General features: G+C 48.1%; 1 protein-coding gene across 1 annotated transcript in view; it reads left to right on the top strand.

The window, feature by feature from the left end:
* The window catches only part of LOC119453060 (myosin heavy chain, non-muscle-like), a 97,923-nt gene extending 91,862 nt beyond the window's left edge, over window positions 1-6,061 (top strand). Inside the window, 5 exon segments of the mRNA XM_049667495.1 lie at window positions 581-661; window positions 663-790; window positions 1,901-2,009; window positions 2,890-3,062; window positions 4,350-6,061. Of these exon segments, the coding sequence (XP_049523452.1) occupies window positions 581-661; window positions 663-790; window positions 1,901-2,009; window positions 2,890-3,062; window positions 4,350-4,479 (621 nt within the window). The 3' untranslated portion in view covers window positions 4,480-6,061.
* The last annotated feature ends 13,152 nt before the right edge of the window (window positions 6,062-19,213 follow it).

Below are 19,213 nucleotides of genomic sequence, written 5' to 3'. Positions count from 1 at the left end.
ACGCTAGAAGGCCACAAGCTAATAAACGCAACATAGGTATCATCATAAGCGTGCTAGTCTTGGAGATAAGTTTTAATTCTTGTTCTGGTATACACCGCACATCTCCAAAAGATTACTTTTTGTTCTTTTGCCTCTCTTCTAATGGAAGTTGTTAGGCTTAAATGCAGAAAAATTAACGGAACCACAAATTTCAACTGCAGTTGCAATTGAATTGCAAAACCTTTTCTACTGCGAAAGTGTGTGCATTGTAGTGCACATTAAAGAACCCCAGGTGGTCAAAATTAATCCGGAGCCTTCCACTACGACGTGCCTCATAATCAGAACTGGTTTTGGCACGTAAAACCCCAGAAAGAAGTACTGCGAAGTGTGTGCAATTTCTTGCACTGCGCCCTAGATGGCGGGAACAGCACAGATGCTAGGACAAGATATACGCATAAACAGGGCTGATGTGCTTTGTCACCATCTTCGCTGTTCACCATGGTCAGTGTAAAACAACTGGCGCTTCGTAGAACTCTCGTTTTAGTGGTGAACTGGGTTCAGGCACCGCACGCAATGACCCCCCCATTTATTTCGTTGACAGGTGGACCAGCTGGCGGCCGACCTGGCGGCAGAGCGTGCCACCTCGCAGCGGCTGGAAAACAATGCGCTGGTGCAGGAGAGGACAGACCAAGGAGCTGCGTGCCAAGCTGCAGGAAGTGGAGACGGCCTGCAAGTCCAAGCTGCGCACGGCCACCAGCCAGCTGGAGGGCCGCCTCTCCCAGGTCGAGGAGCAGCTCGACCTGGCCGAGCAGTGAGTTGGGCTTTGTCACGTCACTCGATTGGTTTTCTCCTGTACAGTCAACCGCCAACGCTTACGGACGACGGGATCTCGGGAAAACACTGAACGTCCGCGCAGCCGTTAAACACAATGTTGTTCACGTATACCAGTAGAGGCTTAGAAATGGGAATACCAGGCTGCGTTTTGAGGTTGCGGAGATATTCAGCTTTTTCTCACATCCCTTGGTCCGTAAACGTTGGTGGTGGTGTGTACATGTATGGAATTGATATGCCACTGTGTGCCATGCTCTGGTGCACGGACCCAGTCAAGCCTTTTCAGTCTTTTTGTCCATGCTCCAAACATCTGACAGATGCTGAATACAGCTGAATTGAATTGAATGTGCCAGCTGTCTCGTTACTGCGAAGTGTGTGCAATTTCTTGCACTGCGCCCTGGGAAAAAAAAAATTAAGGCAGCCTTAGGTTCGGTAACTTGAAAAGAATTGTGCCTGGGAGTGCCAAGCCTTGGTGGCTTGCATTCTGTCATGGAGCACTTGAGGCAGTCTTAGTAACCTTTTGTTTTAGACAGTCTCCAGGCCGGGGCCCAAAACTACTGCATCTTTAGTGAAAGTCGCCAAGTGATGGTGATGACAATGACTTGCTTCTAGAAGTCTATTATTTTTAAACTGTAGCTTTAAATTACCTCCTGCCCTAACTAGCTTACTAACGAACTAGTCCAACATAGCCATGCCACCACAAAATTTACACAGCAGCTTCAAAGTGACAACATATATTGAAAGCATCTGCTTTTAATATCTACTGTCATCTCATATTGACATTTGATTTTAAAAAAAGCGATGAAATGACAAATTTTGTTTGATTTCAGGGTAAGGAAAAAATACCGTGTAGCCAAACTGACATCATCATTACCACAGTATAAGCATGAAATTCGGAAAGTGAAGCTTAACCTTTGTTTTCTCCAGTAATGACTATACTTTTTCTCTCGTTCACTTAATTTCATTTTCGTTGAAAGAAGTGTCAATAGTTTTCCTGAACGGGAACATACCAGTCCAGACGGATTAACCACCACACTTCTCTTTTAGTGGAACTGTTCAAACTGTGCAGTAACGTTGCTACCGTTTTCAGAGAAAAGCAGGCGGCCATGCGGACGATCCGGAAGTTGGAGAAGCGCCTCAAGGAGTCCATGATGCAGGTTGAAGACGAACGGAGGCACGCCGACCAGTTCAAGGAACAGGTGCGCAGACCACACTTTTATCGCTCATTTCATCATCATTCGTCACCACTGCTGACAAACCAAGTCTGCTCCCGGGAGACAGTATAATTTAGTTCCCTAGCTTGAATTCGACACATGTCACTCAAATTGGTTCGGAAGTTGCCCCAGGTAGAGCACTTTTGCTTACCATAAGTGTTTGGAAGGGATTATTCTGAGATTCCGCTCAAGATGCAAGCAACATAGTTTTTGTTTTCATTAGCGTTTGCAATTCCAAGGTACAGTGCTCAGGGATTGAAACGCTATACTCGATCCACATGGCTGCTGGCGCTTTTCGCTCCACTGGAGTGTGTTGAGCGATTGCTGGGGCACCAAATGCGGTCAGAATGTGTTGCGAAGGCTCTCGCATTCATTGTATACCACATTTATTCTGCTTTGCGTCTCCAGTGCTCAGCAGGGGCGTGCCGGCTGCCACGCGCTTCGAGTATCTCGTTTCAGACTCTCTGCACTAACATTATTAGCATGTACAGTCGTAGATACGGCCATTGAAACGGGTGTATTGTTGTTTTCAACTTTGGTGGCTACGTGTGTGCTGCTGCTAAACACGAGGTCTGAGGTTGTGGGTTCGCTCCCCTGCCGTGTCAATGGCACATTAATGGTGGCAGAGTTCAAAAGTGCTCATATACCATGCTTTTACCTTCACCTAAGGAATGCCAGGTAGTCAAAAGTAAATGCCAGTGTGTGTCGGTCGGTCGGTATAGAGCAGTCATTATGCCAGTTTGATGGCAGAGTGTTGGTCATTGTTCATCTGTCGGTCAGTCAGTCAGTGCAAACTTGATTGTAGGGTGGGCAAGGAAGTCTGAGCAGCGCAATTTAACTCACTTTCTCTCTACATTTTTCTCAGGGAGAGAAGACGAATAACAGGATGAAGAACCTGAAGCGGCAGCTCGACGAAGTCGAGGAGGAATGCTCGCGGGAGAAGGCGCAGAGACGCAAGCTCCAGCGTGAGCTGGAAGAAGTGCTGGAGGCCAACGAGAAGCTCCAGAGTGACCTGAATGCCGCGCGCAGCAAGCTGAGGTGATTTGCTTGTATGGCTCGCGTCTGTCACTGTGTCATTCACGTCAACTCGCAATGGTCACACTCCCAGCGTAATTGTTACTAAAATCAGAATGTATAAAAGCTCCCTACACTGGTAATGTTAGGATGGGTCGCCAGGCCTCGTCATAGATTAACTTCAGTGTGTGCTACAATTCACCACCACCATATAAGGTTAATGAACTTCTGTATAAGGTTCATAAACTTCAGTATAGGTTTCATAAGCTTCCGTATGGGGATCACTGGCTTCCGTATGAGGTTCATGAACATACATATTAGGTTCATGAACATCCGTGTAATTCTTATGGCCTTCCGTATGCCCCATAGGAACTTCCGTATAATGCTCATGAGCTTCCCTATGAAGCTTAGGAACTTCCGTATGACGCTCATGCTGTTCCGTATAAAGTTCTACTCCGGCAGCGGCTGCCTGCATATGGCGCAGCTGCGGTGGCCCTACCTTGAATGCGAACTGCAATGAGTCCAGAGTGAAGGTGCGCGGAGGGCTCAAAGCTTTATGTGCACCGTGTTCTCGACGCTTAGTTCACGTTGAAGCGAAAGGCAGCACGAAGTCTATTTGCCTTCTGCTGCTGCCGTGCTTCCTCACTCTAGGGTTTTGTCAGTGAGTTTCCGCGCTCATCGAGTGAGATGTGTTCGTTTGTTTGTGCACGTGTGACACCATGCTTGTTAATTTAGTTAGTAAGCGAATGTTTACGAGATTATATGGTAGATAAAACTACTATCCTTACTTCGTATAGCTGTCTACTAATTTGCTATCGCAATCGATGGTTCGCCTTTCGGGTGAAACTGCGACATTAATTTTTGCAGTACGTCGAAGATGTACATGGTTCTGACTTGCTAACAAAAGATATCTTTACGTTCTTATGGCATCTTCGACTGGTCGTGTTAGAGCGCTCTGCTAGCGCTACAAAGGTCATGTAAAACGGTTACTAAGCGTTGCCATTTGCAGCAACGGGTCCTTCTGATGATAACGAAGCAGGATCATCACTTCCATTCCCGGTTATTGTCGTAATACAGCTTTAAAGTCGTTTTTCACTACTTTTGTAGCACGGCCAGAGCGCTCCGAAACGACCACTCGAAGACGCCATTAGACTTGCGAAGTGCTTGGGCCGTAAAAGGCAAGGGGCTACAATAAAACCAAATCACAAATGCTCGATGCACAAATTGTGATGTTCGCAGTACGTGTCTCATTTCAGGAAAACACCTTTGTTCCTTATTTTCTGAAGTGGAACGACTTTGAACTTTGCGCAGGCGGACTGGTGCTGCGACCGGTGGATCAACGAGCCGAATGTTCAAGCGGGGATCTGTGCCAGGCGCCGCCGGCGACGACAGCCCGATTTCCCTGCCCGAGGAATCGTTGACGGAAGACGGACAGCCTTAGTGTGGACAAAAGCGGTCGCAGCAGTCCGCTCATTAGCCGTGCAGTCGCCCCTTGCCAAACCATGTTTCCGAAGAAACACCACATGGCCCAGCGCGCTTTCGCCCTCCGTGACCCCACGATTCTTCTTCACACTATGCACAATGCCCAAGGCAATGGATGAAATCGTGCCCTTTTTTTTTTTTTAATGGCTTTCTTTTTGACGGATGCTTCATAGGTAGATCTTGCCAGCATTGTCGCACTGTCGTGGCCTCGCAATTTCTTTGGGGTCTCTCTTTTATTTCTAGCACGGTGCCAGTGAAATTGTCTCTGGGGCCTGGGATACACACAGGAGAAACATTCCCCGCCAAATCTGGCCTGCTGTGAATTAGACAATCGCAGCGCAGCAGCACTGGGCTGCCCTCTGCCACGCTTCATTGTCTGTCTGGCCACTCGTGACGTGCTCTGTTTTCTCTCATGCTAATGTATGAAACTGCGGTGTCTTTTTCTGTATTTTTTTTTAATAGCTCTAATATTTAGCGTCACCATCTAGACTTGAACATGGACATTATCTGTTGTCCTGCCTCATCTTGGCGTGCTTACATTATTATTATTATGAAGGGGGCACCAGTGAAATGACGCAATCCTTCTCCGTTGCTGCATCTTGTTTGTGGTTGTGCCAGTCGGTTTTGCCATGGTCCACTTGGTTTAACACGCCGACACAGTCATACGAGGAGGTGTGAAGTGACCTCTTAACGGTGTTATCTCGATTTTTTTTGTGTGTGTGTATGTGTGTGCGTGTAATAGTAACTCTGCCACAATCTTTTTTTTTTCCTCTTTGTTGAACCATTTGTTGCATCGTTCGATGCATTTGGGGGCCTGTGACATGCGCGTTTATGTACTTCACGACAGCACAGCGAGAAAGAAGGGTTTCTTGCAAAGAAGCCTTTATTCCTCACCTCTCGGAGAGGTGGTGTCGAGAAAAAAAGAAAGGCGAATACCAGTGTGTGATTGTGTGTGCGTGCAAGATTGTGTACGTGTGTTCAGAGAGGATGGTGCATGTTTCTTTGGGCGAGACATGTTCCTGCAAGGTCCTTCTTTGAAGGAAACGGTGAAGTCCCGTTTTGTTCTTTTGGTGCTCTGTCCGCAGAAGGGGGAAGTGCAGGAGACGTGCGACTGCATCCCCCCCCCCCCCCCCCCCCGTTTGCGTTGCTGCAATCGCCCCTTTTTCGTGCGGTGACAACATCGCCCCCGAGTGTGGGGAATCGTCGCCAGTGGGGGGAAAAAGAAAGATGTTACGCGACTGTGTGACAATGTTCGTTCTTGTACAAAAAAACAAACAAAAAAAAAACTGCGGTCTCTTGTCGTATAGAATGGAACGAATTAACGTGGCTCATGCGCTCTAGCAATGCTGCACTTCCGATGTGGACGCCTTTGAACAAGAACCTTAGGGCTTTTTTAACGATTTTTTTTTTCTTGAAAGGGGGAACGCCTACCTTGAGAGCAGTTGTGAGGAATGCTTCAGGTTTTGGCTGTCAAGTTATTTTTGTATCTTGAATTGTTATACTTTAATATTGCAACAATAAATGTGTCAAATTATTTGAAATGCTGCTGTGCAAGTTCTTTCTTTTAAGCTGTTGTTTGCTGGGGAGGAGTCAGTGGCTTGGGAAGGGGCATAATTACATTGTCCTTCCCATGCTGTTACTTTACGAAATATTGCTAAAGGTACAAACACCAAAGAACACCTCAACCAACAAATTCAAGATGGACCCTGGGTATAATAGCTTTCAAGAGGCAGATAGGAAAGGCAGCACTAAAGTACACTTTGCTAACTGATGAGACAGGAGAATGTCGACCAAGAGCTAGAGAAATTTTACTGAAAAATTAAGATGTTTCGGCTCCGCACAGGAGCCTTGTTCATAATCTAGATCTTGCCAGCGAGATCTTAAAAGCAAAAAATCTTAATTTCTGACTAAATGTTTATTTCTTGCTCGGTGTTCTCCTTTTTCATCATGCCTCTTCCCGACCAGACGAGGTTCTGTCGAATCCCAGATTTCAGCTCTGCTAATTGTGCGACATTAACTATTTTAATGCAAGGCCAAGCTTACCACTCTATCTCTGCAGCACTAACAAAATGTCGCAGTTCTGTAAACTCTGCGTGACAGAGAACCTAAAGTTGAGAAATGTGACATTTTACATGGAACTAAGGTCTGCTATTTCATTCTGCTTTTTGGCATTTTCTGTCGAAATCGCCAAATTTGCAATAAAAAAGCATGAAACTCTGCAGACAAGTTTTTTTTAAGGATTTCTACAGGCAGACCAAAAGTTGTAATGAAGGTGAACACCTTCTGTAATTAAGTAAACCATGCAGATATTGGCGAGTACCCTAGCTGAAAGACTGAAAACTTTTTCCTGCCCTTAGTGCCTTGCCGTAATTTCCTTCCATATCGATCCGCTCCAGATGCCTGGACATTAGGCCTACCCCCAACCAGCCGTGCACAACAGCAAGCGAAGTTGTGGTTGCAAGCAACAAAATTACCCAAATCGGCTATAAACGACAGCCCAGCCAGATTCTGAGTCATTTTGAAGCGATCGCCACGGGCAGACCAGGACATGTACCAAGCAGAAACTCTGAAGGATCCAAGTAGATATCGCATTGCTGTTGAAAAGCCAATCGAAAACGCATCTCGACAGAAGGAGCTGGACAGGTGACATTGAAATGATCAACACAGGCAAGCCATTACGGGTGAGATTCCCCAGGACAGGTGATGAGGTTACTTGTAGGCAGTGGTGAGAAGCCTAACAATCGAGTGTACGGTACAGTCCCGATTAACAAATATGCAGGCGCATGCCACGTTAGCTGTTGGAGCGCTCTGCTTGTAACGTTCTGCGGGTTGAATGGGCTGAACATTGCATTTAGAATTCCTTGCATTCCACTATGGTTTGGTTTTGGCAGGATAACTTGTTTACGTATACGGTTAAACCTGCTTATAAAGAACCTCCATATAACGAATTCCTGGATATAACGAAGTTTTTCTATTCCCCGCCGTTGCTCCATAGAAGCACATGTATTGAGACCTCTAGGTAACGAAGTGGCAGCGGGAGACCCCCTCGAAATAACGAATTTTCCCTGCTGACAACCTAGAGATTTCGCCCCAAATTTTGTCATTTTTGCGCGAGCAGCAACTGGAAGCACCTTCTCCGCCGCGACGGAATGCGAAGTGGCGGCGTCGCGCTTGGCGCGCTCGAATTCACGGCGACTGCGAGCGTGCGCGAGGCGGGCCTGCATCCCTCGGGCCTCGACCTGGCGATCTTGCCGCCGCGGGCGTGACCTTTCCCCCTCCCTTCATTCAAACCTGATCCTGCCGCTTGCTGCAGCTGGCGTAGCCCGCCAAGCCGGCACTCTCCTTTTCGAGTTGATGTTGCCGACGCGCTGGCAGACGCTGTGTCACACCACATTCGATGAGCGCGGACACGCGCTGCCAAACGCTGGCGGCGTGTGGAAGCGCCGCTGCAGAAGCGAGCGAAGTGACCTTCGTGCTGTTGTCTCGCTTCAACGCAAACTGAGCGCCGAGAACACACAGCACGCACAAAGCTAAGAGCCGCCGGCGCACCTACACTGCCTTGACTCTGCCCCAACGCAGATCGCTTTCAAGATATGGCCCGCGCCACTGCGCGCCGCCGCGCGTACGCAGTTGATGCCAGAGTACAGTACAACGCCACCCGCTATCCCTCCCCCCCTCGCTCCCTCGCCGGTGCCTCGAGCGCAACGGAAGAAGGCGCGCTGCCTCCCTGCTTTTCTTTCTTGCGCGCGCGAGATTTAAACGCCGTCGTCGGCTCCCCTCGCACGTTTTCACTCGCACATACAGCATACGGCGCGCGGCAACTGCGTTATCGCCCTTGGACTTTATACGAAACATCTATGAGCCAAAACCAATTTTAGGGCCACAACGCGTCATAGACACCATCTTTAGATAGCAAATACTGATCTCAATGGCCATACTTTTGCTGGCGGAAACCGTCATAGTTGTCGCCCCCGGCACTTTGGGCGGCCAATGCCATCGTCAAGCCACCAAGCCAAGCGACATGAAAAATCAAAATGGCCGCTCGGGCCGGCGCGGGGTGGCAGTTCGCAACGTACGATGCGGGAACGGCCCCACGGTTGCGACGCAACAGCGGGGTTACCAATGCATTGGGTTCTATGGGAGCTGTGCCAGGACCGGCCGAAAACGACGTAACAGCCGGGAAAACGCAGCACCCGGGAACGTAACAGCGGGGTTCTACTGTAACACTATACGACGCTACGACGCCATCGTGACGCTCGCTCTTCGTTTCCGATGCCTCGCGCTTGTGCGAAACGACACGCGTCCACGTATCCAGTACCTGATGTGACATTCCAAGGATGAGTGCCTCGACGAAAACGGAAAACGGGTGCGAGTTACAATCGAGTAAATACGGTAAGCGCTTCTTTTTCGAATTTTCGTGCCGAACCTGCATATAACGAAATCCTCTTTATAACGAAGTTTTTCGGGAATCGGTCAATTTCGTTATATCCATGTTTAACTGTATAAGCTTTAGCATAAATGTCATAACGAGTATTCATGCAACAGCTCTATACGTGCCAGGTTACCTGGCATGAAAAAACGTGCAAGAAACACCCGCCTGCCCTTCCCCGGCAAAAAAAATCATGCCACTGGCTGCGGCCCCCACCTCCTTTTCACTATGCAGGGGGTATTTCTAGAGGTGGTTTTACAGGATCTGCGTTCCAAGTGCATCTTCGAGTTCGGTGATGCAGCTGCGGGCCATTTGTGTGCTACGGCTAGGTGCCATGCATGTGACCTCGCTTGTTGGCAGGGCTGCTCCTCTGGAAAGAACTCGGGGGCTACATCGATGTAATACTTGGCAGATGCGTTGTTTACGTATGACGCATATGTCTCGTTTTTATAGCTTTAATGGGTAACAGTCGACCAAGTAACGATGCACAAGTTTGCGAAAAGCAAGTCCATCAAACCTTGCGAGCTTAATAACAGAGGCAACATCATGCATATCAGTATTTTATGCGAGCCCTCAAGATAATTACTTGTGCAAAGGTTGTATATAATATCAACATTTGCACTTCACTTGCATAAAGAAAGCATTAATCATACAGCAGTACCGCTATATAACGAGCATGGATATAAAGAATCGTCTCATATAACGAATCAAATCTAAAATGTTTCTTGTCGACGACATGTAACGAATATAAGCTTACAATAAATATGGAACATAACTTGCGCATCCTCTTGTCAGAAGGAACCTCACTTTGATGAGGTTTGCCTGTATTAGAAATCATATATATATATATATATATATATATATATATATATATATATATATATATATATATATATATATATATATATATATATATATATATAGTGTATTCATGGCACATTGCAAGCATAACAAAGGCAACACCGTAGACATCACTATCTCATGACAGCGCCTGAAAGAGGCATTGTACAAAAGATAATATATACTAGTTACACATGCGTTTCAGCTCTAGTGAAAATATTACGACATTCATGCAACAGATTCGTTTGGCAGAGCCAATCTGAAGGATTGTGGGGTCAACTTGAAAGTGTGATTTTTTTTATTAAAGACAATAGTCTTTCTTGGGCTACCTAAACATGAAAAACTTTGTCACTCGATTCAACCGCCCGGCCAAAACCGATTCAACCGCCGGTGGCACGGGGTCATGCACGTCAACATTATACAGCGCAAAGAAAACCTCAGGCCTATTTGAGGCAAAATATATGTACATAACTGTGATCCGCAGCGTTCATTTAATTAAGAATACACATTGGACTGGTTTTTACGTTAGCAAATGAAAAATCAACGCGTTGGAAATGGTGTCGATTCACGAAGAGACGCTACGCGTTAAAAACAAGCCGACTGAAGCCGCGGCTCTGTAGCCTTCTTTAAGCCAACAGTAATAAAAGGTCCCAACAGGTGGCGCCAGAGCAGGGCGAACGCGGGAAATTTGAATTGAATTCGGCGAAACCTCCATTGCATCCGTCATGGGAGGAGCGAGAGGGGAGGGCAAGAGCGTGTGGGGTGGGAGGGGGCAGAAGAGAGGGTGTTACGTATCAGGGGCGGTAGAATACTATCGTCTTTCGACGTCATTTGCACCGATGCAAGCAGATATGTGGCCAATCTTTTTGATAGAAATTATATGAACCTTTCAGGTAAATTTTACCCTTGGCGACGGCGTGACGGTCCGTATCGGTGCTTCGGTATGCTAGGTAAATGCTATCTATTATGGAAATGCCAAAATTGCTCTGACCCGGTTTTATGGACCTGACATATATTCATCAGAAGTTCTAGCGTAACGCTAAACTTTGATATCGATCACTGTCATTATGCTTCAGCCTTCAGGCGAAACTGCAAATTTTTAAAACCTGCTCTCAGGCCACTGTACTAATGAACTGTTTTGGCATTAGCGCCATGCGGCTCTTAGCAGCATGCCTCGAAATGCTTCGGAGGACCGGCTGCAGTGGCCGCTTTCCATAGCACCGTTCGGAGTCGTCATCATTACGCCCAAGGTTTGCAATCGTCTTGGATCTTTCTAACAGCAGCGGTAATGTTTGATTCTCATTGCAGTGTTTAGTTTTTTTTTCTATGTCTATTTTTATTCGTTTAATCCTTTACTATTTCACAACGGTCAACAAGCAGACACGAAGTGGCAATCTAATTGCCCTTGGCAGAACACCTAGTAGGACAGCTCGGATCACTCGACCAATTTCGAGGGGCAGTCATGGGCGACGGGGACGACTGGACAATCGGGAGCTAGGATACTTGAGGACCTTGACAACCTGGGACGACATACGTCACTCTTGTGGGCAAGAAGGCATGCGGAACACTTGGGGAAAAAAAAATATCCGCATCGCAGGAGGCAGTGCATGTAGTTGTATGCAGATATGGAGGCCACGTGGGCGCCCGTATCTTGAAAGCGATCTGCGATGTGGACAAAGTGCGCCGAGTGCTGGTAGCTTCGTATGCGCTGTGCTTTCGACGCTTAGCTTGCGTTGAAGTGAGACGCAGCGGACAAATTCGATATGTCAAATATATATCTTACGTGAATTCGTTACGTTGTGTACAAGGGTTCTGCAAAAGCTGTATTTCCTTATTACTAAATATTTTGAGATTCATATGTAACATTACAATTTTATTCGCTTTAGGTGTAATATTAGATGCAATTCACATAATTGTGATATCATATTTCATTGTCGAGTTACAGAGTTGTAAACTATATAGTTTCGTTTTCCGAAAGTTAGCAATTTTTGCCAATTTTTAATAAAACATTGACGACCTAAATGGAAAATTAGAAGCCAACAGTCACTAGATTTTAAGTATTTATTTTAAATGCCAGAGACCTCGTCAAATTCCGTGCCAGTGGTTGCCAAGAAAAACGAATTCTCCTTTTCTGCTGGGCCAGTGGCGGTTAGGAAATCGGTTGAACTGGCTTCCATGTAACGAGCGGCGCCCGCAAGCGTGGAGAGCGTTCGCTCTCTCCATCTCCTGAGCGAGGGCGTTCCAAGGACTCTAAAAAGACGCCCCCGTCAACGGATTTCAGCCTTCAACACTATCTAGAGTGCTGAGTAGAGTAGCTATATAGTGTGTGCCGCTCTCAGGAAGCTTGTGGAGCTGACCGCTCCGTAGTGATGTAATTTGAAACGTCTTTGTTACTCGTTACGTCGATCAACTCGCGTGTCTGCCTGGGCCCCTCCGTATATACTGGTCAGCTCGACTGCTAGGCCTACGCTACCTCCACGGTATACTGGGCGTCCAGTGTAACAATACCTGCAGTGACCAAAGTTGGCATCAAAGATTTTAGTTGAAGACATGCAAGTGAGCTAACGACCTTCAAAAGAATTTTGGTAAGAGTAACGAGGCGGTGTACGTAGACGCCGCGCGATATGGCGAAGGAAGAAGCGTACACGCGATCAGCGGTTGTAGACAGCACGGGCAAATGCCTCGCCAGTGCCACAGTGACCACGGGACATACGGAGGCGGCAGAAGAAGCCGCGATAGCCTTAGCACTCGCCACGGTGCCGAACGCTGCGATCGTGATCAGCGACTCGCAGGCGGCAGTCCGAAGCTTCGCGCGCGGCCGCGTCTCGCGGGAAGCGGCCCGCATACTCCAAATTTGTGAGGACGGGGACTCGACGTCACAAATTCTACGGTTTTCCTCCTCTCGACCCCGGCACACACCGACGTCCCGCTCGCGGGCAACGAGGCGGCCCCACGCCGCGGCTCGAGGTCTCACTCGCCGAGCCGTGGCAGAATACGTGGCCGCCGCCTCCGCCCCCGAGTGCGGGGCGTCGGATCTGCCGGATTGAGACACTACGACAGACACGCTGCAACAACAACAATCACAATGGCTGTGGGGCGATCGCCTGACCACGTTCAGAGACCTCACACGACACTACAGACTCGAAAGACGCAAATTCCCGCCACCGCACGTTAAATTAAACAGGAAAGAGGCCGTAAACTTACGCTTACTGCAAACACACAGTTACCCTAGTCCGGCAGTCTTACGCCACTGTTACCCGAGCTTATACCCGACTGATGCGTGTAAAGCGTGCGGACACAGAGCAACGCTGCGACACATGCTCCGGGAATGTGCCGGCAACAATGGTACCGAAACCGCCGCCGTTCGCGACGCGCCCAAAACAGCAGGCGTTACTAGATTAAAGGAAGCCTCGAGCTCGCTCATTCCCGCCGTTGCCCCGGCTGCTGGGGCCGCTGGGGACCTTCTCCGTCGGCGTCGCCGCCGATGGGAGGCGGTCCTTAAGAGTTCGGAGCTGGAAGACCAGCTCTGGGCCGTCCGGCAAGCCGAAGATGCCACCCGAGTCCAAGGAATTCGAGCCGACACCTGAGGCCACTAAAAGCAAAGTGCCGGCTCTTTAAATAAAGTTTACTTCTTCTGAAGACATATGCACCGAGCGAGTGGCACGTACCCAGTATATTCCGAATCGGCGGCAAAGAGTTTCCTCGAACAACGGTACCTACCCAGTCCCGCGTCTACAGTGACCCACGTCGGCGTGAAAAAGGTTCGTTAAAGAGCGACCCGTATGTACGCCTTGCCGCATACTCAGCGACCCAAGTTGGTCCGATGGTTGGTTTGGAACGGTTAGCTCGCCACAGCAGCCCGACCCATTCGACCACTGACTACCCAGTGACCCAGGTAGGTGGGAAAGGGTACATAGATGTATAGATAAATAGATAGCCTCTGCAAAGTCCGTGAGAGAATGCTGATGCAACAATATCGGCAACTTTAACGCTAACTGAAGTTACCATGCCGTGACCGAGCAATGCGAGTTCGATTGCAGCACTTGAGAGGCGGTGGGTTCTCGAATCGTTTCGCCGCCGATGGGTATCTGTGATCCAAGTTGGCCTTTACAGTTTCGACTCCCGTTAAGGGCCGGCTATGCGATGTGCTGTGCGATCGGATGATTGGTGAGCACTTGAGCGTGTAATCCTGGAATGTAAGCTTATGCAAGTCGTCGCGGGAGCTTGTGCGAAGCCCATCCACGCCGCTGCGATTTCGGTTTACTCGCCCTAACCCGAAACGTACCTGACTAGGGGAAATCACAATGACCCCTAATTCCAGCATGATAGCTGCCCTCACTCCTTCATGTCCTTTATAATAGTTGTTGAAGAACAGCTGTCGTGACAAATAGTGGCGCAGGGGACATGATACAGAATGTGTGCAATTCCAATTCGCATTCCACCACCGACACCTCTGATGTCAGTGGTGGAATGTGAATTGGAATACTGCTGGTCTTCTAGCCATCTGCAACACAGGCCAATTTCCAACAATTTTAGCCCTCAGTAACGGTGCCTTGGAACGAGCGAAAAAGTTGACAGTCACTTAAAACGACGTCTTCAAAGGTCCTGTGCGTAAGACCGCTCTTTTGTAGGCTGTCGATCATCGCTTTTCTTTCTTTGTCAAACTGCGGGCATATCCAAATGTAATGTTCGATGTCACCAATGTCACCACAGAAAGCACAGAATGGGGAAGCGCGAAGCCCAGTCTTGAATAACCAAGCTGTGGTGTACGCGGAGTCGGTCCTGATGCGGTATAAAAGCGTCGCTTCTTCGCGGGTAAATCCATAAGTCACGCAGGCTTCGTGGGGATTCTTGTGGATCTCCCTAAAGTGAAGGCGGATTACACCCTTACGGTTCTGAAAAGCTTTTGGAGCTTTCACTTTTGGGACACATGTCAGCATACGCTCAAGAGGATAAAGGCGACAGCCTGCGCGCTCACGAGGCATTCGGTAAATTACTTTGACATTCTCAATCGAATGCGCTGTTACTTCCTATTGTCTTTCTCTTGTTCTGTTTTTCGGTCAACTAGACATCGCCGCTGGTTCTGCCCGGTTAATGGCACGTTAGAACGGCCGTGACAAGTCTTTGTATTATATAAAGACCATTAAGACACATACGCAGGTACACTAAATGATTTTTTAAACACTTTAATTGACGAGGGTAGCTACATGGGCTTGTATATATGGTTCCTTCTACTTTCTTGCAATGCAGGCAGAATCAGAGGGACAGGGAAATGCAAATTAGACAAACGCACAGCGCTAACTTTCAACAACAGATTTATTTTCAGTTCTCGCAGGCATACTTATACTTCTCAAAACGTCAGAAGACAAGTGTACATTGCCCGGAAAAAAAAAAAAAAAAAAAAAAAAAAAACATGGAGTACGCTTAAGCTTCGCCCTTAAGAGTGGAACGCGATAGCATTATTGGACGCCGTTGACGCCGACACGGACACCGTATTTTCTGCGACATAGGGCCCGATCAAAACGAATTAGCAGGCGAAGTCCCAATTTGACCTGTCTAGGATGCGAGCGCCATCTGGATATCATTTTCGCAAGTACCCGAACGCGCGGCTGTAGGGCTGGTAGAAATGCTGGAAAAGGGGTTTGTGTTTGAGTTGCCTGGTAGCAGAATTATGTTTTCTCGTACATTCAAAATAAAATCCGACGCCGATTGGTAAACAAGCCGACGGTTAATCCGACGCCGAATGGTAAAATCGTACTTTACCACATTTTTGACGGATTTCACTGTGACAAATTCAATTTTTGTTCACGAAAACCTTCCACCACGTGGAGGGCCTACGCGTTCGGGGTGGTTGGGGCCCTTGGGGATGATTTTCTCCGCCACCCGCCGTGAAAACCGCACGCAAACACTTTTGTAGTCACACTGATTATTTAGAAGGGTGTCCGTTCAACGCGATCAGAGATAATCGAGCTCCGTTTTTTTATCGATGAAGAAATACTGGCGCAGCGCATGCGCTTGAATTTTGGTGCCATAACGCCGGACGGTAAATTTTGCGCCGCATGGTGCTTCGCGGGACCACTCGTCAAGTTCACAAGGATGGCTTGGTGGGCTGGTTGGTAAAGCATCTTAAAGGTGAATTCACACGACCGGACGGAGGAAGAATTTTCGCAGCGGATATGGCGTATCACGTGACGCGCGCGTCATCAAAATGTACCGCCCTCGCCTAGTCCGGCCTCCTCCGCTCGCTGTCCGGATTGAAAATGCTCGCCGATATTTCCATCCGTCCGTCTGGCGGTCGTCTGACGTCAATTTAGCGTAGTCATGCGTCAAATCTGTCCACATTGGACAGATTGGCGTGGCTACGATGGCGTGTTGTCGGCTTGAAGCCACGTGTGTTGTTGGGCAGCAGTGACCGCACGTGCTTTTGCTGTGGTGCAGCGAGAAAGGCGAGTCATGGTTGCGCGCGCATTTCTATATTTACTCAGACCGCGCAGCCTGCGTGACCTCAACATGAGTGAGGTGCACAAGAAAACGCTAAGTGGCGAGGCAACCGTTACTTTTTCGGCTCTTGCCGAGGGATTCACAGCGCTATGGAATATAGAGCACGCCGAGTATGCAAACGCGCAGCTGCTAATAAGCGTTGGAGCCGAGAGTATGCACGCGGATTCCGCAAACGGCGCTCCGGCTGCGTGACTGTTTGGCCCGCGGAGCAGGCGGGATTTTGCCCTCGCGTGTGTATCCACCTTTAGGATACTCGTCAAGGATTGGTGCCGATTACCGTCATCCTCACCTACGCCGCGACCTGTACGAACCGTAGAAGCAGACGTACTTCTTACATCCGGAATCTGGCAGATGAGCACTCTGGACTTGGCCATACATCTAGCAACAATCTTAATGCGTTCGCATTAAGATTGTTGGACTTTCTGGGGGCATATATCCATCATTGTATACGTTAGAATCCGTTTTGCCTCCAACCTGGGTGACTGTAGTCCACGGTCGAATGGTTAGAGCGCCGGGCTGGTGTGTTGAGGAAACAAGGTTCCAAACCAACCGCCGGACCGACTTGAGTCCCCGAGTGTGTCGCTCTTCAGCGAATCCCTTTCCCGTCGACATTGGTCACTGTAGATTCGGGACTGGGTATGCACCGCACTTCAATTAAACTATTTGAGATGAACCGCCGACTTAGAGCACTGGGTATATATGTGCCAGTAGGTGCGTGCGCCGCTCTAAATAAAAAAAAAGATATCCTTTAAATTTCTGCGATGCTGAGCGGAATCGAACCCACGTCACAAGGGTTTCTCAAGGACAGGAAATGCAGGTGCAAATGCAGGCTGCGCCACTAATGTAGATGTAAATCCTTGCACTGGGTACGTGCCGCTTTCCAATGAACGTCTTTCACGTCAACGGCAGGTGAAGGTCGACTTTAGCAAAAGGTGCGCTCACGTCTGCTGCCATTCATCAAAATAAATGAGCCCCTAAAGGGTCACTGAGCTAATTCAATCCAATCCATTCCGCGTTCGCGCGCGTGTTCGCGGTATCACATTCGCGGGTTGTGCGTAGTTTTGGGTGAAGCTCTATCGTGCGCGCTCGGCTCATTACGCGGAATTTGTACCCGCGGCGTAGCCTTAGTGGGAGAGGTGTTCCTTGCACACGAAATTTGTTTCACCCTTACGGGTGTTGGCTTCACCCATGGGTAAACCCGTACCCTTATAGGGCCTTAAAATGTATTGCACAGCCAGACCACTGCAACTACCCGTGCGATGGGAAAAGGCTTATTTGAAAACTGTAGTAATTGTGACAAGTTTGGGTGAACAGAAGTACGTGACAAGATGTGGGGCTGCTAAGCACGAGGGCGCGGGATCGAATCCCGGCCACGGCGGCCGCATTTCGATGGGGGCGAAATGCAGAAAACACCCGTGTACTTTGATTTAGGTGCACGTTAAAGAACCCCAGGTTCTTTGCAAACAAACCAGCTACAAATCCGAAATTCCAATATGCGCCACAAAGTTACTGGTTGAAACGTAATTAGCAAATTCTTGTTAACTAGTAAATAATGTATGTCGACTTTTTTCTGCAAGTTATGTCCGCCACTTCGCGCATTGCAGTTCGAGGATTAGAACTGTGCTATCTGCCACAGAAAATTTGAAAATATTCCGTATATTAAAAAAAGAAATCTGTTTGGTGTATTGATTTATCTACATATAGGGCACACGTAACGTGCGTGTGTGCGCGCAAGTCTGATGAGATGATGGTGCAGCAGAGTCCAATGGGGAGTACTGAAAACGTAAACAGGATGTTATATTGATAACGGCCACCCACGGATCGCGATATAGCGTGAGTGATAACAAACGGCAAGTACATGACCGACCAGAAAATAACAACATGCGAGTACCTTGGAGCCTAATCACCTCGATAATACTGACAAGTCGGGCCGATCGAACAATGCTATTCACATGCCTGTCAATCTATTCCCAGCGATCGCACGCTGCTGGACGAAATGTAATGAATGGCGGTGTGCCGATTAAATTTTTAGACCTTGAATATCTCCCAGTGTTTTTGGTACGCGTCTGTGCGCGAAGTACTTGCATCGCCTAAAACTGCGAGGTTCGCATGTATGATACCTTTCCAGGTGAGCACGCCTTGGTATCCTTATCTCTGGCCAGAAGGCCTGCCAATGTTTGCTTCTCGAAACAATTGACGGCCTCGGTGCAAACACGTCAGAAATCACTAGGCGCAAAAGGAACACAATCAACCGCTGGCTTTTTGCTCGCAGCCTCCTTATCCAAAGGGTGGCGTGTAATTTTCTTCCGTAAAGTTCTCTTTCTTCTTTCTGGGATTTTACGTGCCAAAACCAGTTCTGATTATTAGGCACGCCGTAGTGGAGGGCTCCGGATTAATTTTGACCACCTGGGGTTCTTTAACGTGCACTACAACGCAAGCTGGGGACGGGCAAACTGTAGCGGAATTCACACAGCGATTGCCCAGCGTCTTGTGCTACTGAATGCGAACTGTGCGTAAATTTAATAGCTGGCCCGCTTCGTATACTTTCGTGGTTTAATGCACAAACATGAGGAAACACCGAGTAAAGGCAAGCGCTTACTTGTGTATCTTTTAAAAAGAAATTGAATTTATGCACACCCGATAGGCGACGCAGTCGTAAAGGGTACAGCGCGAAGGAACAAGCAGAGGGGCACATATAATGTGGCGTGAATAACTGCGAACTTTCATGTCTTGACAATATTTTATTCTCGACACATTACGACAAAAAGAGGAGACATAATATATGGCATAAATCGCTGAGAATTGTCGTCTTAACGGTATTTGAATCATAACACAAATGACAAGGGGCCGACATAACATTTTATGAATCACTGCGATTTTCATATCTTGATGGTATTTGGTTCATGACACTTTATGTCAAAAA

The sequence above is a fragment of the Dermacentor silvarum genome, chromosome 5, assembly GCF_013339745.2.
Source record: "Dermacentor silvarum isolate Dsil-2018 chromosome 5, BIME_Dsil_1.4, whole genome shotgun sequence".
Taxonomy (NCBI): domain Eukaryota; kingdom Metazoa; phylum Arthropoda; class Arachnida; order Ixodida; family Ixodidae; genus Dermacentor; species Dermacentor silvarum.
Note: the sequence above shows the minus strand (reverse complement) of the source record. Positions and strands in the feature narration are given on the sequence as shown.